Below are 25,578 nucleotides of genomic sequence, written 5' to 3' on the forward strand. Positions count from 1 at the left end.
AATAGAGCCACCTGCTGGTAAGAGCCCTCAAAGCGGTAGCTGTTTGAAGCTGGAGGTATAGAGAAGGTACGGAAAACTGCCATTTAGGTGTTAAAAGGCCTTTCAAAAATACCTTGAACAGACAACCGAAAAGAGATGCAGTTTTTGTACTGTATGTGAAACAGATAGGTTTCCTATGGAAGGTAGATGAAAGAGTTACCCTTTCTGTCAAAAATGGTATATAAAAGGGTAAGGGTTGGACCTCGGGGAGGAGCCTCCCATATAAAACTTTGTTGAGTCCGCCACCGTGGGCAAAAGTCAGTTGAAAGAGGTGGTTTTAACGTTCTTGGGTAATTATGATTAATTTTGAGCTCAAACGTGCCATTTTATAAATATATCCACCTTTAAGGACGGTGCCTACTATTGCTACTTGCTACTGCGCATATCTCGAGACACTCAGGTTTCCTGTGGGTGATGCCTACTAATACAGGGATATTTTTGCGTGGGTTAAAAGCATGCGGAGAAAGCAGAACTTAGCAAGTGCTCTTGGTATCAGTCCAAAACGAAAATTTGGGGGTAACCATGCATCACTCAGAGATAATAAAGCTTCAGTTTGGAAAAAAGCGCCATGCATTGTGTATTATACTGTTTTTTAGAATGATTGTTGCTTGATTATCTCTAAAAAATTCGTGATTACCTCCAGCAAAAGCTATTAAAATCCAAAAAGAATATTAAGCATGCTTCCAATTCAACAAAGGCTCTCGGAGTGTTAGAATACAATGTACGTAGACTTTCAGTACTTTCGTCTGACAGCGATAACTGGAAGCTATCTTTTGACAGAGACCCTCGGTTATGATAACAAATCCGAGATTTCGAGACCTTGAAAAAAAAAAAACGGAGACTTCGCGACCGAAATAAATGCACTTTAAACGAGAGTTCGAGACTCTTCGCAAATGCTGTCGAGATTTCGAGATTGGATGAAAATTTTGCGAGACCTAAGATTTTGGAGGTACCATTCGCCATCCCTTTGATAAGATCATTCCTTTTAATGTTAGAAATGAATCTTCATCAAGGAAGCTTAAAAGTAACCCCCCTCCAAAACGAAAATAAACAAGAAGCTGTTTCCAGCTTATACTCGGGCCATATTTGACTGTGTGGTGCGTAAAGCCTACAATCTTTTAACAATGATAACCTCCGGCATCGCCAGTTCCCCCAAATAGATAGCCTGCGAGCAAGCTCTCTTGGGGGTGGATCCTCTTTCCCCCTCTCGCCCTCCACCCCCAAGAGAGCTTGCTCGCAGGCTACCAAATAGATAGATACAGAGATATAGTGAGGCAATAAGTAACCACCAGATAGAATTGCATTTCTTGCAGTCAGAATGAAATACAGGGGAAAACGACATTTGTCATTTGTCGTTCGCGGTCCTTTGCAGTTTTCACGTCTATTTGTCATACGAATGCTTTTTGTAATCCCCGGGCTTTAATCCTTACGTTTTCACCTTTCGTTTAGAGACAGAAACCATTTGTACGGTCCTAATATGTATGTGACGCCGGGTCAATGACGGATCGTAATTTTCGGTATGATCTAGACCGGGGGGGGGGGGGGGGGTACTCCCTTATGTGACCTTAATGGGGACGTGCGGCCCGATAGGGTATGGTTTTCAGGGTGTTTTGTCTTGAACGGGGTATCTATTTCATCACTTTCTGTCTTAAACAGGGTATCCCTACATGACCTAATGGCTTAAACAGATTGTGATTGCCAATGCATTAAAATACAGTAAGAAACTAGTGTATTCTTATTTCAGATTTTGGGTTCAATGTCTTAGAAAGGGGCTGAAAATTTTGAATCGGGCTGTCTTAAACGGGATAGGGAAATCGGAGAATTGTGTCTTAAACAGGGTCAGGGTTTGAACGCCCGGACCCCGGACCGCACCTCCCTACCCAAGCGTCTGTTGAGTACCCTCCCCCCCCCCCCCCCGATCTAGAGTAACGTTACGCATCACGCGTACGTTTATATCCTTGTACGTTTTTCATTGTTTCGCTGTTTATATCTTTAAATGTAATTCAGGGAAAAGCATTTGTTGTTCACCTTTCATTTGAAGACAGAAACCGTTTCTACATTGATTGTTTTTCTATAGTAAACGTGAGACATCTTTATCTATCTTGGCCCGCGAGGTCATAGACTGATTTAGTTGCCAAATTTTCGGTTAAACAAAACTAACCTTGAGGCACTCAGGTTAGCCTAAAAAGTTAGCTTAAATAGCTCCCCGGTTGGCTTAACGGTTAGCAGTTATGTTGGGGTTGTTCATGCCTCGCATGCCTCGCATGTTTTGTTCATGGCTCGCATATTGTAAACACTCCTCACGGCCCGAAAACAAAGAACGCGACCGAGAATTTAAAGAATTTGATAACACGACAGAAAACTTAACTCGTACCAGCCGAGTACAAAAAACGAGACCGAGAACAATAACTCGTGGCCCGAAGTCTTATCTCTCGGGCCATCGCGACCCCAAAAAGAAAAAAGAATTTGATAAAGCTACCGAAACCTTAACTCGGTCCGCCTTACGGCCCGAATAATAAAATAAAATGAACTTAGATAACAACTAAAATGTTTAACAGTTGATCTTGGTGAAGACAATGAGGTGCTGAACGAATGCTATTTTTACATTAGAACAAAAAACTGTTTATCAATCTGTCCTAAAAATACTGACCAACACGGTATAAGTTTTGTTTAAGCCTACAAACACCCAATCTCGTACCCAGAGTCTTCAGGCTTTTTGGTCAGCGGGGCAACGCCGGGAAGACTCTGGGGACATCGAAAAAATTCAATTTTTTTGATTGGCTGTTCCGTAACGGTTTCCATTGTTTTACCGCAGAAATCCTGCGGTAATAAAATTCGATGTCCCCAGAGTCTTCCCGGCGTTGCCCCGCTGACCAAAAAGCCTGAAGACTCTGGGTACGAGATTGACAAACACCCACCGGGAGTAACTGAATTTAAACCATCCCATTTTATTGTCAGACTATTCTAGATCAGTGAGTATTAAGGGAAGCATATGAAATTAATGTTTATCGCTTGGGTCAGAAATGATCTTAGTTCAGACATACAGACAGCTTCTTCTAACCTGTTACCGGGTTAAACATCAACTTGATGTAAATCATTGATTATTAATTACCGAGACACAGGACAGCCAAGCTCGTGCCGTGAGTTGGCGTCTCTAACAGAGGGTTGGTATTGGAAATATAAATTCACTAATTCTATAAGCTAGAATTTAATACAAAACATATGTGAGGAGCTATCTGCCTGATTAAAAGGAGATACGGTAACTGTAGATTTACAGTCAGTTCCCTACAGTCAAATGTTTCGGATGGAGATATGGGGTTACCTCAATAACGGAGACAATCGACAACTCTAGCGCTATAGCGCGTGCTTCAGTTAACTCGGAGCGGAAAACTATTTTAGCGTCAAAACCCTTTTTTCTCGATTAGAAGAATTCATTTCAGTCTACAGACGGTTTTAAGTACGATCAACTTTTAGATCAAGAAACATTTGTAGACAGACTTATTCGGCAAATTTAAAAGGCCTTTGTCAGCTAAATTAGAAAACATCTTTCCGGCCATAGTCTTTTCTGAACATTCGCAGACAGACCTGTCCCGGGTCTGCCGGGTATACAAGAGTTATCCCTAACTGAGGCGTTTGCAAGGTAAACGGTCAGTGTAAAATGCAGACTGCAGACTGCAGATTGGGGGTAAAATGCAGACTAGGGGTAAAATGCAGACTGAACACTGCAGCGGTGGGGGTAAAAGGCGGAAAGAGTTTGCGGAATGGTATGTGGAATGGCGTGCGGAATGGCATAATTATGCGAAATACGATTTACGTGAGGAATAAATTAACTGAAGATTTCGCGCCAATTTTATAACAGCAGCAGTTTTTTCGATGTTGCGGACTATTAAACAACCAAACAACAGATCGAGGATTAGAAAATATACGCCTGGGATAGAACATGTCTGATCGCTGGTTTGGAAGTGACAGTGAAGAAATCGATGAAGTTTCGCATTCAAGGAACTAAGAATAAATTAAATTTCCAGTTGACAAAAAAAACGTGGCAGCGAGTAGCCTAGACAAAAAGCAACACCAGACTGGAGAAATAACATCAGTCCAAGGCCAAAACTATTATGTGAGAAATTTTAAATTTAAACTCGGTCATTTTATCAGACTCTTTGACGGTTACAATTTGTACAACTCATGGCTGTCATGGGAAAAACTGAATATGTTCTACTTTTTCTCACCTTACATTTTAATTCGTCGAGCGACGAGTACGCAAGTTACTGTTGAGCTGCTGAGCTAGCTACCTAGCTATTTAATACGGCGATTCAGGTAGCTATAGTTCAGTTATGCTTTATCGAACTTAACATATCCGTCTTTAATTAAGGTCTTTCAATGCCAGACGTCCCAACCTAAAATGAGATTAAAAGCGAAAAAGCCCTAGAGCAAAAAAGCAGATGACAAGTATGGTGTCTAATTATCGACACTGGTTGTGTGAAAGGTTGTGAAACTATTCTTATCACAAATGCATTTTGATCAAATTGTTGTTCATTTTCCCGCTCATGATAAATGAATCATCGAGCATACCGGGTATGAGAATTGATCTTTTACCGAGGGTTAAAAAAAGAGAAAAAAAATATTTATTATTTGCCCTCGGTAAAGGATCAATCTTTGTCCTGAGAAGACTTCATGCTGCCACGTTATTTTTGTCAACCGAAGTCGCATGGAGTAAAGTGAACATGAAATTTAATTTACTACGGATTTACTCATAGTTCCTTGAATACGAAAACTATAAACAGTTTTCATCGCTTTCTTTACCCTCACTTCTTCCAAATCAACAATCAGACGATCAAATTAATCCTCGAATTGTTGTTAATATTTAGCAAGAGTCCGCAGCATCAAAAAAGCTGCTGCTCTTATAAAATTGGCGCGAAAACATGACGCGCTCCTCAGTTAATTTATTTCCCACCTAAATCGTATTTCGCATAATTATACCATTCCGCACGCCATTCCGCAAACTCTTTCCGCCTTTACCCTCACCGACACTGCAGACCAGGGGTAAAATGCAGACTAAATTAAATTAAATTTTGTTCGGTTGGGCAGGTTGTATCCCGGAAAGTATTCATTCATTTTAAACCGTGAGAACTGTTTTCATTTTCTACGATTTTTTGGCAAGCGCTAAATTCCTTTCTCGTTATCTACGCAACAGAAATCTTTTCAAATTTGAATTCAACATTTACTCAGCTTTCTATAGAGACAAAAATGAGCTCGATAGGACATATATTTACCGAGATACGAGTTTTTGAGTTTTCTGTACTCGGTTTGTTTACAACGTAATTAATACACGGCGGACGGTAGTAAAATGCATCCAAATATCCGCGCACTTTAAAATTCACCGATATATTTCGAAAGCACATCGTCAAATGCATTTTTTTCTTCAAAACTAAAACATTTAAATATCTTGTTGAGCGGTTTTTCTCTTTATTTCGAAGCGAATTCATGGAGAAATAATTTTTGAAAGTATTGGAAGAAGTAGGGCGCCGTCCCCAAAAGTCACGCAATGAAATCCTAAGTTTTTTCCGCAAGCCTCAAATTCCTTTTTCGCTAACAACGCTACATGTATCTTTTTGGAATTCTACACTTACTTATTAACTTTCTATACAGACCAAAATCACTTCGAGTGTTTTACAGTCAACCCAGGTCAAGCGTGAACGATATTTTTGAAATTTGAACGGAGTTTTGAAATTTACATGTCAGTTTTCAAAATCGCCAACGAGATTTCAGAGTTCCCGTATAAATTTCCCTAGCTTATTGACAGTATAAAGCTATGAATTTTTCTTTACATTGCAAAAGTGAATATTTCAAGAATAACAATTGTTTCCCAAGTATTTTGAATCTTTTTTTCAGTTAATGCGTCGTTTTCGGAACGACTTCCTGAGAGATGTCCAACATTTCATTCACACGTCGGACATTACAAAGAGAAATTCGAATGTTCATTTCATTCTTGGAATTACTGTTCACGCGTGACCTGGATTGACTGTAACTTTAAAAAGATAGTCTTTATAATTTAGTCTGCATTTTACCCCTAGTCTGCATTTTACCCCCAGTCTGCAGTCTGCAGTCTGCAGTCTGCATTTTACACTGACCGCAAGGTAAACGGTTTTTCCTCTTGGTATGGTACCCGTAACACGCTGATGGCAACCCGCCAGCTACAAAACAACGATAAAAGCGAAAACGTGAGAGTCCTGGGATAAGCCTCTTGCTACTTGCTAAGTTATCCCGACACTGATTCGGTTTTTACCCTTACCTCATTGAAAACAGCGTGTGTCTCGCCTACTCTTTAGAGTACGAGGCGTGTTTATTCCGCATTGAGTTGATTTGAACGATTTAAGAGAGTTTTCTTCCTCAGACATCCATTGTGTGACAAGCTAAAGAGCAACTTGGAAGACTCGCCACGCGTAACAAACGAATCCTAATTGAAATCTACTCATTCAGCCATATATCCTCTGTAAAATCGAACTAAAAATTCATCAGTTCATTTACTCGCTGAAAAATCCAGCCGACAGATGTGGCTTCGTTTAAAGCTGGGCGAGAACCGCTAGTGAACTCTTTATGAGACACTAATTGCTGATTTGTCGGTAACCCTTGGTTACTGGAATACGTGCAAACAAAACCTGATTGGGTATCACGAGCTCGAGCCAGTCAGTGCGTGCATTTGTTGATATCCCAGATCCAAGGTTAAGTTCACTTCCACGGCCATCACTGGAAAGTCTGCTCTGATTAATCTAAGTAACTGAGAGATTTTACCTGTTTACTGACTTGACTGAAAAAACCCATCATTTTAAGTCTGCCAAATATTATTTTTTTAAAAAAAAGCAGCACCAAGCTTTCATTTACATGTAATTGTCGTACTTAAAAATTTTATCAACAAACACGAATGTTAGAAACATCTTGTCCATATAGCGCATTGTCTCTGACAACAAGCAGGTTAAATTAATTCGTAATTCGGCCCGAATCACTACTTTTTGTATTCTCCGTAAAGTCCACTGCTCTTCACAAGAAAAATCTGTCATTACTCTTCTCGACTACCAATGTTTTAGGGGAGGCGTTTCCCGCCGCCCCCCACAAATAATAACTCCCTTCTCCCCTGAAAACGACTGCGTAGGCGTGGGGGGGGGGGGGGGGGGGACTGAGTTGCAGTCGACCTGTTCTCAAACCCCGTCTCCGTAATTCGTGTGAGCTTCAATGAAAAAAACAAACATAACTGATCCATAAAGCTTGGGGGGTCCAGGCTCATGCCTTAAGCCAGCTGTGAGCTCGCACGAGAATAACGGCCTTCTACATATAACAATGAACAAAACAAAACACTGACGGTCTGGGTCTAGATGGTAATGTTTCGGATACATTGGGAGGCCAGGACAGTCAATTCCTGCTATGTATACTGACTATGACCAGGAGAGGATCTTGCTATGACCCAGGGATCGGACGGAAGGTCACGGCGGGCGCTTGATTTAATAACACAAAATTTTGTGTTTAATTCACAATATTTCAGTGGGGAGAAAAAGTCGGTGACTGGAGAATCTAGAAAGAGCGCGCGTGAATCGCGCGTGTCCGGAGTATCGCACTCATCGCGTGGAGTGAGTGTGTATTACAGGCTAACATCCGCGAGAAGCGCTTCTCTGTGCGCTTGTGCCGGGAGCCCTTCTTGTACTATTGCAGCAGGTTGAAAGTGAAACAACACCACCGCAAATTTTTGCAAGCAATAATAATTTAATTCAGCAAAAAGGACATATTATCAAGATTTACAACTATGTTGAAATAAAAAAAAAACTGTCTTTAGAAGACATGTCTCTCAGAACCAAGTCCTTTGCTAATAAATAAATAATTTAAGTTTTTTTATTATTTCCTTGTAAGCAAGTTCTCCTTTTGATAATAAAATTGAAAAGTAAATAAAGGCGGCGAAGAAACTCACCACATAAGTTGCGCTCAAATTCGAGGAGTTCGTATCTTTTTTAAAGCAAATTTGAAGGAGTGACGCTAAACATTCACCGCGGCCAGACGACAAAAAGGATGAAAATCCCGTTAAAAGCAAGGTTTAAGGTAAATGGGTCTCCTTACGTCGCGTATTTAACAGAAACCCGGCGAAGACAAAGTACCGACTTCAAAAACCTTGTCATCTTTGAGCTCTTAAAATAAAAACCTTTACTTATCTTAACGAAGTTTTCTTATTTCTTTTACGTCTGACCGAGGTTAAATTAAAGCGAAACACGCCCGCAAATACCCTCTCACCTCGCTTGAAAACTCGCACGAATTATGTGTGCTCTGCGAAAATCGTTCTAAAACTCAGAAAAATGTTTTGGAGTTTTCACGCAGCAAAACATTTTCGCGCGCGTGTTCTTCCGCGCGCGCTCATTCAACCATACGTGGGCGGAGAAAAAGGCGTACTGCTTCAGGTTCCAGTCTTCTCAAATAACAATAACCTTTGCCTTTGACCAAATAGTCGCCTTTTCACCCTTCTTATATACCGCAAATGTCTGGTGTTGATTATATCGTTTGTAACGGAAAATAGCCAGTGCTAGGATCACCACAAGAGCGACTAAACTTAGCGAAACAGCGATGTAAATAACTTTGGAGTCCACATCTACAGAGGCAGCAGGGATTTTTGTCTCGATGGTTGTGGTTTCTGTTGCTGGTTTTCCCGTCGAGGAAGGTGTCTCTTTCGTGCTGAGCAGCATAGTTTTAATGGGTTCCACTGGTTTAGAAGTCGATTTAACATCGGGGAACTTATCGTTGCAAGACTTCCCTGTCCAAGGATCGAAGCAGTAGCATTTACCGACACTGGTACACAAGCCGTGTCCAGAGCAGTTGTTGGGGCACCAAGGCACCTTTTTAAGAAGTACATCCAAGGACCTACATAGACGGTTCAGGCACACTTTTCTCTCCCCACATTTTGTTCCTTCAAGTGTCACGGCAGCCTCAGGTGCATCCAGGCCCATTTCTAAGCTAGTGCCCTTGCAAGTAATCTTTCTGTCATCAACAGGCCAGAATGAACTCATCACATTGCGTTGTACGCCTATAATTGGCCGTTGATTACTGGCAAGGCACCATAACTTGCCGCATTTCGCGTCCTGGAGTTTGCAAGCCCTATATTTCCCTCTTCTTGTCTTACGACAATGGCCAAATTTGTCACCGCGCGTGTTGTGGTACTGATAACACTTATCAGGGCCTGATACGGCGTTGCTGCCCCATAGGTCCTGACATTGAGCATCATGGGTCATACATTCACCAAAATAACAGTACGCCGAGTCCTTTGCACAGGGATATCCGTTATGGACGTGAACATCCTCGGGACATATCCCGGAAGATCCCGTGCAAGTTTCAGGGATGTCGCATTCGCTCACTGTCTTCCTACAAAGCGTTCCTCTCTTTTTAAATCTACAGTTTTCACAACAGATACCACTACCACACTGAGCATGCGCACGTAGCTTACAGGTCACGTGATCACAGCACGTGTCTCCCTTGTCCATGCATTCTTGCGTAGTTCCACAATCGCATTCTTCTCCTTGTCCAAGGATCCCGTCTCCGCATACCTGACCTCCAAACAAGGTCTTCGGGACGTTAAAAAGGCATGTCCCCAATCCCCTCGATAATCCGTCCTGAAGTCCTTTGACGCTGCAGTTGCTAAAGACAGTGGCTGGTTCCCGACCGACACGCGCGCTCATCACGCATCCTTGCGAGTCTGGCGCGTTACACACGCAGTGAGGCAGCTCCTCATCGTGATACATGCCGAACACATGACCCAGCTCATGCGCAAAAGTGTTTGCAGTAAAGGCAGCGTTGCTGCTGTAATCCTGAGTGATACCCGCGGATTGTCGTGTACAAATTGACATCACCTGCGCTTTGCCGCGTACCGAATTTTTCAGCTTAACTCCCGTCAAAAGCTGCGTGACATCGTTTGCATATTTTCCAAGCAAATTTCTTTTCCTGTATTTTATCAAGTTTGCTAAATAAGTATCAGCATCGTCATCAGCCTTCACCATATCAGCTTTGTCCCAGGTTTCTATGGCAACCAATGCCACCCGCACGTTCAGTGGTTTAAAAATACCGTCTACTATGTTTGCGATTAGCTTAGCTCGCAGATTCGTCTTGGTAAGATTCTTCCCACAAGCTTCAAACTGCTTGTTGTCGTTTATAATAACAAGTTCAACGTACTTAGTCTCGGTAAAGACGTCCCTCCGAGCTCTTCTGCGAAATCGGCTTAAGTTGTTAGAACTATTGAAAACTTGCCTTGGTTTATTCATCGAGTTTATATCCTTGTCGTGTTTGATTACTTCTTTGGATAAAAGAAGATCGTTTAACTTAAGATCTTTCATTCTGTAGAATAGATGAAAGCAGTCATCGGTGGAATCTCCAGTTAGTGGTTCTACATAGTATGACATGCGCCCATCGTAAATCAGGCCTTCAATTCCCTCGCAAGTACTAAGGAATACTGTTGACCTCTCCATTCCTCTCACGGTGCCATGGTAAAAACAATGATTGATGCTGTTTGTAAAGTGCTCCTGTTTTTCTAGATATCGCGCGGCAAAAAGTCCACGATTTTGATACAAGTCGAGCGTGAAGTTTTGTTGAAACGCTGTGAATGTTAATTCTGCCTTTAACTCCGAAGCTCCAGGCTGTAAAACAAAAGAAGATTCAAGAGATAGGTTAGTAGTAATAATAATAATAATAATAATAATAATAATAATAATAATAATAATAATAATAATAATAATAATAATAATAATAATAACTTTATTTTAGTGTCAGTCTTCTAGCTAGCCTATAATTGGCTTACTAACTGGGGACACTATCCTAATTAAAACATACAACAATCTTTAATTTCAAATTTATTACCCTGTCTGTAAATCCATTCCTCGCAGGCAACAAATTTAAGAATAAGAATAAGCTGTGCCATTTCGCCCGGTTTCACTGTTGGTTCGCCTGTGGTGTAGCGGTTATTACGTCTGCCTTGAATACAGGAAACTGAGGTTCGAGTCCTAGCTGAGGAACCATATTTTCACGTGGCATGTGATATGTTGCTTTTATACGTTTACCGGTACTTACTTTTTTCCTTTGATATAACAGGTCATTACAGTGATCCTATGTGAAAATATGGCTGATTCACTTAGTATGAATATTTCTTGCTGTTTGTTACATAGCGCTCGAAACGCCAGCCGCCAAATCTCTTTTCGGTGACCAAATTACCTCTCAAATCAAATGATGTTTGAATGGAAGACAAATAAGGGTCTCCTCGTGGTCTAGTCACTCAAAATTTAACTCTGCAAGTTTATTTTAATATGCATGATTTGTTTCGTATTTATTCACTTTGCACGTATTGCTTGCGTATGTTAAAAAACACGCGAGCAAGCGCGACATTTGCCTTCCTCGAGGAGACGCGAGGCGTGGAGGGAAGTTTCGCGCGTGCTTGCGCGTTCGCTTGCTTACCATCCCTAAGGAGAATATGGGGCTACTCGTAGCCTAAGGGATGACATCCTAAACAATATAGTCATTAAAAAAAGCTAATGGATTCCCACTGAGTTTCACTGAGCAGAAAAACCTGAACAGTGGTCGCTCGAATGACAGCTACTGAGCAGTACTCTCTGGTGGTACTGTTTGTTATACTGTTCAAGGTTCATACCTTACACGGGGCGACAAGAGGCTTCTATTTTTAAAAACTGTTGAGTCAAAACCTTAACTGTCGTCGCCCGCGGCGAATGAAAGCTGCTATTATAAGCAATAATTTATTTAAAATATTTTGCAAAAAGCAAAGTGAAAGTTCTTTACTCAGCGTCTGAGCCCGCCCTTCACCGATTGGTTGTCTCGAGTGTTAAATATTTTCTTTTATTCCATCATCCCAGATAAGTGCACTTAAATAATTTTCGGACACTAATCTTAGCTGCGGTTGAATATAAATTTGCCATGAATCATCAACGCATGAATTACTTTAAAGTAAATTGAAGAATTAACTGGTATCATGGCATATACAATTTTCTGTACATAAAAGTAAATAAATGAGTTATCTGCCTGGGCTTGAGCCAATAGCATTTCTGATCTAGGGAGCAATGTACACTAACATTTTAACTCGAATGGAAAATTTTTTAGAACGGTTATATTATATTAACGACCTCCAGCTGAGAGCAGATACATTACTGTGACTTTGTGGTTTCTAGGTGAACAGTTTAATTAGTTATTCAACGCCCCCGAATTTGTTTTTCACTTACGAACATTGCACAAATGTAAACTTAACGCGAATAAGGTTATCAAAACAAACAATAAAGCGCCATATCCATGCCACATCTGTTGTCTCAGTGCGTAAAAATAATATCCGGTCAAATAAAAATCATGATAACAATCGGATCATGAATATTTATTGACCTGTAGGTTTATACATACTGATGTCTGAATGCCGCCCTTGCTTCAATATTCGCTTTGTGAAATGGTATGTTTCCTTTCAGGCAAGCTAACAAGGCCGATGGAAACGAATTCCAAAAATATCATTCATTTCTCTGCTGTACAACAGCTTGTGTGAGTTGGAAAAAAAATTTTATTGGTTCCGATGTGACGAGTGTGTGATGATTCTTCATGACACTAAAGAGCACCACGCAAAGATCGCGTGAACAATTTATCATAAATCACCAGTATCATTCTTTGGATTCTACGGACATTCACGAAGCTACCAATATCTTTCTCGGGTCTCTAGAACTAACATCCGATATTAAAATTCTGGTTTGATACATGATGGACTTTCAAATAACCAAGTAGTCGGCCACGTATATTGTAACTGTCTGGTCGCCCCGCTGTAATTCTACTGAGAAGCCCATGTCAGGTGAAAACCTAATTATTGGGATTATTGCAAACGTGACTCGTGCCATATTGCAACCTCTACGGAGTTACTGTTTCAAATAGCTTTGTGTCACTTACCTTTTGTATTAAATCGTCTAAATCCCTTCGTTTCTTTGTCTTGCTTTCCTCTGAGATGTATTTTACTCGGGGCAAAACGAATTGAAAATCTCCGAGATCTAGATTTTTGAAATCCCATCTACTGGACAGCAAATTGCGGTTGTTGTTTGCAAAACAGTTCGGGAAGTGCACAACGGCCAAAAGTTGCAGTGTTATAAACGAAAACAAAACCACCATAACATCCATTGCAGTATGGTATTTCTGTGTTGATTCCTCAGCGTTAAACGGCTGCTAGTGTTTTGTCATATGACAGAACATGTATAGAATCCGGGTGGGTTTAAATTGACAGGAGACGAGAAGAACATGAACGCGAGGACTGTCAAAGAGAGATGTGAAGAAATGCAGTTCAAACATACGAATTTCAAATATAGGCTGTTGATCGTTCGTCACCTGCCTTCGAAGGATTTTTCGTAATGTGAAACTAAAATCTCAGTCTGGTCTTCTTCATATCACTGAATCGGCGAAACAGCTTTCTGCCGGCACATCTTACGTTTCAAACCTTCTGCAATTCCATTTATCCCTCCGATTTGCTACGCCGGAAATTGTTGACATAAAAAATATTTTTAAGTTCTCATCGGTCGCTGTCCTTGGTCGCTTTATGAACTGACACAATAGGTCGTAAATTTAAATTTTCTATAGCCAGTCGCAATTAATGACGTTTCTGAGGCGTCATCTCTGCTTGTGAAATTCGGTTTTGTAGAATTGGAGAGAGATCGAAGTGAAAGCCGACCAGAATGCAGACCAGCCGGGCTAGCTGATGCGAAAGGGTTAGACAATGAAACTTCTGAGATAGATTTTGTGATAAAAGCCGTGAGAGATAATTCAGCTGTTTGTTTTTGCTAATGTAAGTCGGTAATTGGACTGGCTTTAATCCTCTCATTGTCTTGCAAAGAATTGTTTACGTTCAAGATCAATAAAAGTTAAGAGGATGGAACTCTTAGAATCCTGGTGAGTGCTTAAGAGTGTAGACTATTTTGTGCACGTTCTGATTCTTATCTTGATTATTCAGACACCGTTTAAAAAACCACTGACGAGGTGAGTGGGGTGCTAACGATCTGTTACACGTTCAACCGAGAGTGGCTAATGAAGCAATTATATGTTAACTCAATAGAGTAATTGTTGTTTTATGTCTTTTATCTGATCATGGTAGTAGTTTGCAAGCTCGAGATTGTATGAACAGTGCTTATTAAATTTCAGGAAACACATGTGCCGATTTTATGAGAAAAGGAAAAACGTTGTGTTTCATTACATTTATGAAACTTTCTTTCCTTTTGTTTGTTACCGGATTTAGCTTCATTTACAAAGATAAATCAATGTTGACAAATGTTCAATGTTCAATGTCTTATTATCATTCAATGCAAACCCTGTCCGATAACGGAAGCAAGGGTAACTGGCGCTTGGCGGAAAACTGAATAACAACATCTTTTTTCTCCCGCCTCGCTATTTAAAAGGCCCTTCAAACAAGCACCCGAGTTCTCAACTGGAAACAAATCTTAAACCATTTGTTTAACTACTAAAACGAAACGGAATTACCCTAAAATACTGTTCGACCGCGTAGAATTTCATCAGTCACAAATTCATATGACTTGACTGAACCGCACTGATACACGACCAAAGCTGGAAGGAACCAAATTGTTCCTTTAAGGACCTTTAAGTACCGGAGGGAATTCAGAAGAGAATAGCAGCAACGCCCATTCCAGGCTATCTTGTCAAATATTTTATGATAGAAACTCTCATAATATCCTCAACGCGGAAATTTTCTTACTGATAGCAGAAAGAATTTTTGTTAAAGAGCGGATGTGGCGGATTCATACAGGTGCAAGGTCGTGATACTCGGCCCCACACATTTTCAGTGGGTAGTTCACCATCCGGACAATTCGAATTTATCTTCCATATATTGACAGAGCACTCTAACTAATCAAGCCGCATCAATTAACTTTGTTTACATCTCAAGTGTATAGTATCTGTTTGAAAGGTTACGCTAAGGTTATACCACTGAATCGTGCTGCAAGTCAACGAAGAACCGAAGCCAGTGGTGATCTTTTTCCAAGTTTGAATCAGTCTTTTAGTCTTTTCATCAGCTGATGAGCTATCAGTTAGTCTAGAAACTTCTGGTATTAAAAAAATTTCGTTCTTATCATGCAAGATGTCGTGATCACTATTTCTGAAGTCCAATCTCTGCTTCATTGTACTGAAGCGCTTTCAGTGAGCACTTTAGAGGGAATTCGGACATGTTGCTGTCTTATATTGGGTTCAAAAGATTTGTGTCTTTGACGGAAAGGTTTAACTGATTCTCTAAAGTACTTTTAAGCTCTCCGGTCCAATATTCAAAGATTTGTAATATTGGCCGCGTTTATGGTTCGATGGGCTTGAAAAATTTTAGTTTAAACGTACCGCACTGGTGTAAAATCTTAATAGTTCCAAGATGTTTTATCGGCTGCTTAGCGCTTGTCATGGTTTAAAACCTTCTGGCTTTGATGATCAATCCTGGCCGACACACTCGCATGCGCATAGCCAAGGAAACGACACAGTCTCCCTTGTTGCGTGCTCCGGCTATCCGGCGACCCACCCTTAGGTAATTTTAATAATACATTCCTTTCTTCAGGTAGTTCCTATGGACCTTACGAAAATGTAAGTCATTCACGACGCGAACTGGTGTACTAATAAGGGTAACTCTTGAATACTGATTTAGCCCTGAAATGATAACGCCAAACCCTGCCTAACTTGATGAGACTATATTAAAATTATTATGTACTGTATTTTTAGCCGTTTTGGCCGTGGAACTTGAAGGAATTTTCTTCAGAAGGGCGCCTCTATAAATTCTCTGCCCCTGAAGCTATGTCAGCAAATTATTAAAATAAGTTCAAAAAGCTAAGCTCTAGAGAGTTCAATGGATTCATTTTCCTTTTAAATGGCGTTAAGTTGTGATTGCACAACGTGCAGACTGTGTAACGTACAATATAATGTATTATTGTTAAAAAAAATTCTGTTTAGCTAACTGACTGAACTGTCGGCAGGCCTCGTGCTCATACCCACATGTTTAGTTTACTCCTCGTCTTATTCAAGGGCGGGAAGGGAGGGGGGGGGGGAGGGCGAGTACTCAATATCACGGATTCACTGGGAACAAAACAGGAGGCTCCACCTTGAGATTCAATCTCTCAGCGCGCCTTTCACGTACCAACTTTACTGAAATGTTACCCCTTTCAAAAACGTCCGAGATGAAGGCACTGAAAAATTTACCACTTCCTTTACACCGAAGAGAAGCCAGATACAGGAGGATAACCTCTATGTTATTGCTTATTGCATATTGGCAGCAAGCCGGTAGCCCTGCGTTGTAATTTCTGTCGAGAATTTCTGCCCAGTTATTGTAACCCTTTCTTGGCTTGAACTTATTTTAAGAAGACAATTAATTAAAGCAAACACTCGGACACCGGCCCACGGCCTGGCCAGTACCTTACCCATGCGCACAGCATATCATCCGGGCAGTGGCAGTCATGGACAGCTGTTTCGGCCTTGTTAGGTCTCATCAGCATGGCATAGCCGTCAGGCACCGAGCGACCAGAAGGCCGTGCATCAGGCACCCTTTACTGCCGAGGCGGGTGTAAAACACCCCTTTGGACTTATTTGCCGACGGCTTTAGTTCAGTCCATTTTTGCAACCCTAAAAATATTAAAATTTTAAATTTCTCTGTCCACTCGCGTACTTCAACGTGAAAAAAGGCACCCCTTTCGGCCTACGTAGCCTGCAGAAAAGGCTTCTTTTTCTTTTTCTTCTTCTTCTTCTTCTTCTTCTTCTTCTTCTTCTTCTTCTTCTTCTTCTTCTTCTTCTTCTTCTTCTTCTTCTTTTTCTTCTTCTTCTTCTTCTTCTTCTTCTTCTTCTTCTTCTTCTTCTTCTTCTTCTTCTTCTCCTTCTTCTTGTTCTTGTTCTTGTTCTTCTTCTTCTTCTTCTTCTTCTTCTTCTTCTTCTTCTTCTTCTTCTTCTTCTTCTTCATCTTCTTCTTCTTCTTCTTCTTCTTCTTCTTCTTCTTCTTCTTGTTCTTCTTCTTCTTGTTCTTCTTGTTCTTCTTGTTCTTCTTCTTCTTCTTCTTATTATTATTATTATTATTTTTTGCGTTTTTCAGGCGAGCGGCTGCAGGCTAGCCTCTCGGTATAGCCCACTTTAATGGAGTATCACCCTGGCCTCCCCCCACCGGGTCTTGTCGGTCTTCCTCTGCAACACAAACTGCAAGGCTGATACTACGTGAAAAAGTTGACTTTGCGAGACAACAACGCGACAGAAACCGACAAAACAGGGCTGCAACCGTGGACAGCTGTTTCGTTCTTATTGGAACTCGTCAGCACGGTGTAACAGTTCTATATGAAACCAGCAACAGAGCCAGCTCAAATAAAATGCAACAAAACCCATGCCCTATCAAGTTTCGTACTTTGAACCTGCCCGCTCCTCGAATCACGCGTTGTTGTCTCGCAAAGTCAACTCTTTCATGTAGTATCAGCCTTGCAGTTTTTGTTACAGTTTATTTTTGGCTGATTAGGTCTCTTGTAGATCCTACGTCAACTAGCAGCATTATCGTTCGCGGTCCTTTGCAGTTTTCACGTCTACTTCCTCTGCAGACGCTAAGTTGGGTTTACAGTCGTCAAGCACTCCTTCCCCATGGCCCCACCCGCCTCGTGCTTGAAAGTCCCCAAAAACGTCTATGTAGGAAGTTAGAATAGGCCAGCTCAACTGCTCAATCCTTGCATTCGATTCGACAATAAGCATACAATTTGAAAATACAGAAAATCCGCGCTCAAACATTTGCCCGGAACGTCCGTTGGTTAAGGTGGGGCTCTACCTGAATTTGAGTGAAATTTGAAGAGTTTTAAGAATGGATAGAAGAAAGAAAATGATTTTTGGAACACTAACAGACAGTCGACAACCACGCAAGAGCACCCCAGGTTGCTAGTGGACTAACTTGGTATCCGTCTATTAATTATTAACTACAAATTCTAATTTTAAAACTTCACTAAATCTTCAACATTCCTTATTTCTTTTAATTTTACCAATCCTTCAAGAAAAATTATTTCCTTCCAAATATACCTAAAAATCACCCAAAAATTCATAAAACACCCCAAATCATTAATTTGTGCTATGAATGGAGGGTTTTTGTATTGCTTGAAATGCAAACAAGATATTTTCATTTGACCGATTTTAAGCGGCGTGAAAATGGCTTTTAGGTGAACCCCCACCTTAACACTACTAGAAGCCTGCGCGACTGAGTGAGACTGCGACTTCAGGCGACTCGGTCAGCGGATTTGGTATGGGAGATGTTCGTTGCCAGTGTCTTCATTTCCTTCGCTCCACCTGCTGTAACCGGGAGGTACTGGGAAGGATCGATTCGAACGAACGGGACCGATCAAACGTTAACTTGGCAATTGCAACAAATTCTTTAAAAAGACATGCGATCTTCAAGGCTTTTTCAGCACCTTTGGCCGACTTTTCCTGCGTCTCCAGCCAACTCAATCCAAGTCGCGTGTCCCTACTCCTTCAGGACGGTTGATTGGTTGCCTCTCCTGTTGGATTGATTACAAAGTACAGACTAGACGCATTGCGTGAATAACTTAGTTGTCAAAGCAAGTGATTGGTTCAGAAGAAAGGAGCAATTAGCAAACCGATTATATTTCTAAACCAAGTCACTCAAGCAGGGCGCTATAAATAAACCTAAATTGCCGTACAGGGACATAGGGTGTGATGTCGACAATGGACCGTAGCGAATGCCTTTCGTAATAATTTTTCACCTTTTTTTAATCGTTCAATGGAATGCGGGAGCTCGTTCGACGCAGCTTGGCTTTCGATCATCACCGTAGCAGTTGCTTTCCAGGTGGGCAATTAGTAGCTGATTTTCTTTAACTGTATAAATAGACATGAAAAGTTTGATAATGGGAAAGTGCTTAATAGTTTCCGTCTACATCTACCAAAGAAAGATATGCGCCAGATATGTTTCGTTAAGTCTAACTAACTATGGTCTTACATATGTTATGTTTGAAAGTTATTACTCCCTGGGGACAAGTTTTGGCGCCAACTTGTATTGATATTCACCATTGCAAATTCTGTTGATTGTTTGTTGACATGATTCAATAGCTTTTGCTAGTTAACCTTGGTAAGCCATAATTTCCTGGTGTTTGTACGTGGTGTAAAAATTTCCTCCAAAAGTTTTTTCTTCCAATCCAAAAAGAGATCAAAAGATCCTGCTAGCAGAGAAGTGTAAAAGTTGTATTAAACCTTAAGAAATTTATAAGGCTTATAAATTCCCCTTTGAGTCTCGAATTGAAAATTTTACAGTTGTAATCAGCCAGATGTTATTTCCGGCGACAATCGTCAAGTAAGTCAAGTAATACTGATTTGCACTTTTAAAGCAGATCAAGCAATGAATTCCTTTTAAGTGTATGGGATAAAGCTTATGATATCTGTTTCTTGATATTTTTCTGAGACAGTGGAATTACATGTAGTTGCTGTCAGATCTGTGAGGTGAATTGGAGAGTATGGATAGATTTCTGAACTTTACACTAAATGTTTCTGTTGGGCAAGGCCACAGTGAGCCTACAAAAAGAATGACAGAAACTGAAACTAGAGTCACACAACATCTGGATGTGGACATACTGGGCGAATGCAGATATCCGTACTCCTTGTTTTCAGAAGTTCCAAAATGCTCCCCCCCCCCCCCCCCACCTTGCCTGCCCTCGATGTGATGCCCTTCGAATTCTATTATTGTTACCTCCTCTCTCTCCCCTTTGGAATTTCCTTTTTTACTCTAACCCCTTTACAGTTCTACAGAATTGCTGTTTTTAAATTTATGTTATGATACCTTTGTGCATTTTCTTGTGGACATTTAGAACAACCAAAGGAAACAGGTCAATTTCTCAGGAAAGTAGGAAGGGGTCAGTTTTATCTTTGGGTGGGTTGGAGGGGGGGGGGGGCCCTCGATTTAGACAGGTAGATAGGCTACTGGTAGAGAATTACTATGATTTGAAAGAAAAAGCTCTATTGTAAACAAAGAGCTTGTTATCTAAATTCTGTCAAAAATGGGCTGTTAAGTTTACTCTCAAAATGCACCAGACGCAACCATTTGAAGGCAAATTATTTTCAGGTCCTTGCTGCAAACAGCTTCTTTTAGCTTGGCTAACTTCAAAACATTTTGACAGGTTCCCAATATTGACAAAATCAATTCTTTTTACAACTTTTGCAGGGATTCAGTTTTGCTTTGTACCAAGCGGGCAGACAAACATGCTGCACCTCAAATGTCCTTCTCATACACGCCCTCGTCAACTTCACAGTTGGATCAATATTATGGTACTTTGTGGGCTATTCTCTTTCATTTGGTACATCAGTTGAGGTAAATTTTTCTCCAACATCAATTTCTGGTTTGTTTCTGTTATTGGATAGTTCCTCCTGCAATAATTAATACAGAGGTATTTTGCATAGTTGACGACTATATACAGTGTATATGTAGTAAAATCAGATCTTAGCAAGGGCTATTTGAATCTAGAAAGAAAATTGGGTGTAACCTATTTCAGAAATAAAAAAGCAAAGGAAATTCTAAGCAGCTTTAAAATACAAACATTCTCTGACATTTTTTTTTTCAAAATTGAAGCGAAAATAACTATCTAAATAATTATTGCAAAATACAAAATTTTGCTGTCTATTCTGAGTAAAGCCTTGTTAATTCAAAGTGTGTGTGTTTATTTGTGTGTGCAGAAAGGGGTGGGTGCCCATTTACAATCTATGTACCATACTGGGATCCCCTTAATTACCAGAATCATTTGCAGCTAATTCATTTTTACCTCTTTTATAGAGTTGCATATGGATTACCAAATCCCAAACATTAAGCTTACCATATACCTTCAGAGGTGTCTGAGACACGTCCAAGCAATGTAGCATGTCCAGTTTGAACTGTAGATACCTAAACCCCTATATCAAATTAAAGCTTAAAGACCTTGCTATCAAACTATACGAAGAATTTTGAAATAAAATAACGCGAGACACCTCTACAGGGCTGTCAACCTCCCACGTCTTCAAATATGGAAAATATGACTTAATTCCCAGCCAACAACAACAAAGCGCCTTACAGGGCCATGGCATCAAGCCTCAATTAACAGCTTCAGTGGGGGCGGGGGAAGTACTCCATAAAACAGTACCTGAAACAACGCTAACCATTTCAGATTTTATTCTCAGACAGTCGAGTCCATGACAAATACCAAACGTCGGCAATAATCCGGGAGATTACTGACATAAATGTCGAGGCAGAGAGATACGGTTCAAAATCTGGAGATTACAGACATAAATCTGGAGATCGGGAGATACGGTTCCAAATTTCAAGTCTCCCGGATTATCCGGGAGAGTTGACAGCCCTGCCTCTAATGGAATTACTTCTACCTCTAACCAATACAATTTTCTAAATGGCACAAACATGTGTGGTTGTAAAAATACATTAATGTTATGTTGAGTATCCCTATAAGTCATACCCTCCACTTGGGATTTGGGGTGTGTTAAATTCCCTTTCTTGACTTCACTTGTATAATCAGCTAATTTTTATGGTGGTCAAGTGTTATCTGTTAATTTCAGTCTATTCATTTTAGGGTTTAATTGGAAGTCTCGATGATGCATTTTTTTTGGGTTTGTCTGATGCCAACTGCTCATCACATGCTGACTCTGTTCCAGCAATTCTTTTTGCAAGTTTCGAGATGATGCTGGCTGTTGTAACCCCATTTATGTTTCTGTCTGCTTGGTATGTGTGTGATATATTCATTTGTTTAACTTGAATTTTTACAGTTGTCAAGTAATTGTTAATTTAAAAGTGGGTAGGTCAAGTGGCACAAAAATTTAGAACATAAAATTCAGACCAACTGAGTCTTAGACATATTGACATTTCTATGAGGTCGTTGTACTCTTGGCAAGATCGTGGCTGTCTCGCCAATTTCTCAGAATGATCTCAACCTTTATGGCGTGACCTTGAGAATCTCAGTGCAATCTTCTGACATCTCGTTGAGATCGCGTTAATCTCACCGAGATCTCAGAAAAATTATTTTCACAAGGGTAAGAAAACATTAAAATTTTTAAGGGACACTCAGTATATCAGACCAATTGAGTCTCAATACAAAAACACTTTATCGTTTTATAATTTAATTGCCCATCACTTAATTTTCTTGAAAATGAAAATCACTGCAATCAGAAGCTGACATTTCAAATTTTACAGTACGGTAATCTAATAAATTGCTTTTAATTACTTAACATTTTTTTTGTTTTTGCTTTCTGTCTTAATTAGGGCAGAGCAAATAAGCATTCTTGGAGCATTGGTAAGAAGGCCTTTTAACAGTACAGCTCAGGATTTCCGCCGGTTACTAAGAACGTGGCCCCCGGCTATTTTCATAGGAAAATAGAAGAAAATAGAACCAAAAGAAATTCCTAGCTGTTTGATTCCCCGCCTACTTGTTGTATTTATCCAGCAACTTGAAATCTTAGTGAAAGCCCTGAGCGGTAGTTTGATTTTAATCCACAACATTTGGCATACTGACTATATAGTTAGTCTCAACACCAACACCAATCCCACAGCTGCCATCTGTCCCTCCATCTATAAGAGGGTGGAGGTGGTGGGGGGTAAACTTTCTGATTCCTTATACCACTACCCCCTGGTATTTGTGAAGACCATTTCCTAGTGGCTGATCTAGAATCTTATGCAAAGTAGGGACCAGAAAAAAATGGACAGGTATCAGACAGAAATGTTTCAGAATTTTAAATTTGGCCAGTTAGAACCCATTTTTTCTGAAGAGGGAGGGAGGTGAGACAGCCTCCTCAGGGGCCCTATCCTAAAGATCTATCTCTACCTTCCTTGGTAAAACTTTTATCATGTTTAATTTTCTCCTATACTATTATAATTTTGTCTTCTTTCCATAATCTCAAATGTGGTGGTTAATGACAGGGGGTAGGGGTACTCCATACTCCCATCTATAGCCTGTTTGGGAATTTGTCGCCCAGTAGGTATGGGTTTTCAAACCATAAGGTATGGGTTTTGACTTGTCACTGTCATTGACAAGTCCACTGACAGGGTATATCATCATCATCATCATCATCATCATCATCATCATCATCATCATCATCATCATCATCATCATCACTCTCCATAGCCTACTGGTACACATTTTACCCATGAAGCATTTGCCCCTCCAATCCTGTCCTCCATCAGCCATTCTTGGTGGAACTGGGAAATGTTTTCCTTATTTTCGCTGACATGTCAGTGCCATCCAAAGTTAAACCTTATGTTTGCTTGCAGTATAATATTACGTTGACTCTTTTCAACTTGAGTCACAAACAGGGAAGCTAGGGGAATATGTTATAATAAATATTTTTCCACAGGATAGGGTTAACAGCCTAGGCAGTACACCCCTATCCATCCCATTGATTCTTGGGTTGGCCAACACCCCACCCCCTGGGCTAATTGTCCCAGTTTGTGTCTCCCCATGTTTTCATAATTTCCAATCCCCTCAGCCCCTCTATTCTATATACTGAAACACACATCCCAATAAAAAATAAAAATAAAAACATAATAAAATAAAAAACACTTTTCAATTGATGAATTTTGCTTGTAGATTATTTATTTGTTGTGGCCAATCTTTGTGTTCTACCCCTTGACTCACTGGATTAGAGGAAAGGGATGGCTTCATGACCACTTTGGAATTGTTGACCAATCGGGAAGCTTGACTGTACATACTTCGACAGGTAACCAACATATTTTAAATTCAGGGATGGGTGGGACAGTAGGAGGATTAAGACACCTCTCTAAGAACTTTTATACTTTTAAATTCCCTTGAGTTCTTAACTTCCTTCACTGTTATGTTGGAGTGTTGTTATGTTATTTTTATAATTTTTAGTCACTCAGGAAACACTCTTTTTGTTAATTAGCTTATCATAAAATAAAATATATACCTGCCAACTTTTTCTGAGTCAAATGCGTGAGATTTTTGTCTTGTCATGACCGGCATTTCTGAAAACAACCGAGCCACTTCCGAAGATTTTACGAAGACTTCCAAACGTTGCTGAAAATGTCCGCGAAGATATTCGGACGACCTTTGAACACTTACGATTCAAACGGATTGAAGACATTTGAAAGCTTTTGTGATTGTTATAAAGAGCAAAATAATACGTAACAAATCTGAAATATAATGAATGAATTTTTACAACAACTCATCCGGATTTGTGAGTCAGGCGTAAGAAAATGTCCTTGATGCGTGAGATCAATGTGTTTTGTTTGCAGGTGTGAGACTCACACATAATACATGAAAGTTGGCAGGTATATAAATCTTAAAAGCCAAAATTTTAGAAGCAAAGTATGAAGCTAAACTTGAATTTCCTGAGGGGAGGGGGGTGCAAGACAAAAAACCTTCTGTGGGAGGAGTAAGGTGTTTTTCGGAACTGCACATTTAAAAGTCATGTACTGCATTACAGTGTTTCTATCCAGCATATTGACGACATCCAGGGCGTAATACATGTAATGTACAGTGTAGCCCTTTCCTGTGTCAGACATATTGGATTGAAGAAAAAATTTGCAATGAGATAATTTGGGTAACAAGCGATTACATCTATACAGAGTAGTAGTTTAAAATGGAGTGGACCAGAGTTTTGGGAGGTGTGCCCATGTAGAGGAGGTTATTTTAGTATGTGGAGTTCCAAAAAGGTATCTGCTTCTGCTGACAAGAGGTGTCCATTTACAGGAGTTTGTAAATGTAGAGCATAAGTGAAGAAATCCCCGGGACCCCAGTTTGGTGTTCGCTTATGGGGGGGGGGGGGGGAGGGGGGGGCTGCAAGCGGAGGTTTCACTGTACTTTATTTAAGAATTATCGCTGTTAACCTTAATGTTCTTATTCAAACTGTGACATTCTTATTTTTCCTCATAAAACTTAACATGTTTAATCAGCTGCACACATAACTATATTTAAACTTTGTTTTTCTGTTAGGTTCGTCAGCTCTTGTTTTCACCAGGATTCTTAAACAGATTCATAAAAATCAGACACAGAAAGAAGAGCAAAGTGCAGAACAAAAGTATCTGCAAAAAACCTTGCTGATTGTTGGAGGGCTATTCACTTCTTTAGGATGGTAAGAAAAGGATCCAAATTGAACAGTAATTAATTTTCAGTCATTTGTTTCCATGCAAGTTTGTATTATGATGTAATACTTATAAAAACAGTGCAGTGTAACTAACCAGTGATGAGAGATGTGTAGTGCCTATATTTGCTAATTTAAACCAAGATATTTTGGATGTATGTTATAAAAATCTTAATTATTGTGAGTGAAATAAATTAGGAACCTCTAAATGGTACTAGAATTATCCTGTTTTCTTGGGTGTGTCTGTCTCAAATCCATTTTTCACCCCCATGAACACATTATGCCATTTCTTTCTGTCACTTTTTTCTGGCTGTGATGATAAACTCCAGTAGTGTCAGTGATAAGTGATTCTAGATTAAAGTACGCAAGCAACACCAAAACGGAAATTTATACTCTTGAAAGGTGCAATTAACCCCCTTCCCCCCC

The 25,578-nt window shown here is 40.2% G+C and overlaps 2 protein-coding genes and 1 long non-coding RNA gene across 3 annotated transcripts in view; 1 reads left to right on the plus strand and 2 right to left on the minus strand.

Annotated features, from left to right (window-relative positions):
* LOC146461040 (uncharacterized) overlaps window positions 1-1,379 on the minus strand; it is a 2,337-nt gene extending 958 nt beyond the window's left edge. Inside the window, exons 1-2 of the long non-coding RNA XR_014857514.1 lie at window positions 890-1,379; window positions 1-858 (exon numbers count right to left, since the gene is read on the minus strand). The exon at window positions 1-858 is cut by the window's left edge and continues 958 nt beyond it. This is a non-coding gene — a long non-coding RNA (uncharacterized LOC146461040). The remainder of the gene's footprint in view (window positions 859-889) is intronic.
* Window positions 1,380-7,771: 6,392 nt separating this feature from the next.
* LOC146461041 (disintegrin and metalloproteinase domain-containing protein 12-like) lies at window positions 7,772-13,779 on the minus strand. Its single transcript, XM_085087489.1, has 2 exons — window positions 12,982-13,779; window positions 7,772-10,694 (listed from the first exon to the last, which is right to left on the minus strand). Exons 1-2 carry the CDS (start codon window positions 13,204-13,206, stop codon window positions 8,487-8,489), a joined length of 2,433 nt encoding a protein of 810 aa, XP_084943615.1. The 5' UTR covers window positions 13,207-13,779; the 3' UTR covers window positions 7,772-8,486.
* A 4,615-nt stretch (window positions 13,780-18,394) lies between these two features.
* LOC146461042 (uncharacterized) overlaps window positions 18,395-25,578 on the plus strand; it is a 39,675-nt gene continuing 32,491 nt past the window's right edge. The window contains exons 1-6 of the mRNA XM_085087330.1: window positions 18,395-18,877; window positions 20,243-20,389; window positions 21,633-21,781; window positions 22,319-22,349; window positions 23,640-23,769; window positions 25,005-25,143. Of these exons, the coding sequence (XP_084943456.1) occupies window positions 18,812-18,877; window positions 20,243-20,389; window positions 21,633-21,781; window positions 22,319-22,349; window positions 23,640-23,769; window positions 25,005-25,143 (662 nt within the window). The 5' untranslated portion in view covers window positions 18,395-18,811. The remainder of the gene's footprint in view (window positions 18,878-20,242; window positions 20,390-21,632; window positions 21,782-22,318; window positions 22,350-23,639; window positions 23,770-25,004; window positions 25,144-25,578) is intronic.

The sequence above is a fragment of the Pavona decussata genome, unplaced genomic scaffold, assembly GCF_977016875.1.
Source record: "Pavona decussata unplaced genomic scaffold, jaPavDecu1.1 SCAFFOLD_202, whole genome shotgun sequence".
Taxonomy (NCBI): domain Eukaryota; kingdom Metazoa; phylum Cnidaria; class Anthozoa; order Scleractinia; family Agariciidae; genus Pavona; species Pavona decussata.

Bases quoted from the DNA above. Each gene is read 5' to 3' on its own strand.
- LOC146461041 (XM_085087489.1), bottom strand. From the start codon at position 13,206: ATGGATGTTATGGTGGTTTTGTTTTCGTTTATAACACTGCAACTTTTG. The intron at 10,695-12,981 runs GTAAGTGACACA...TTTGTTTTACAG, and splicing joins TAGACGATTTAATACAAAAG to CCTGGAGCTTCGGAGTTAAA.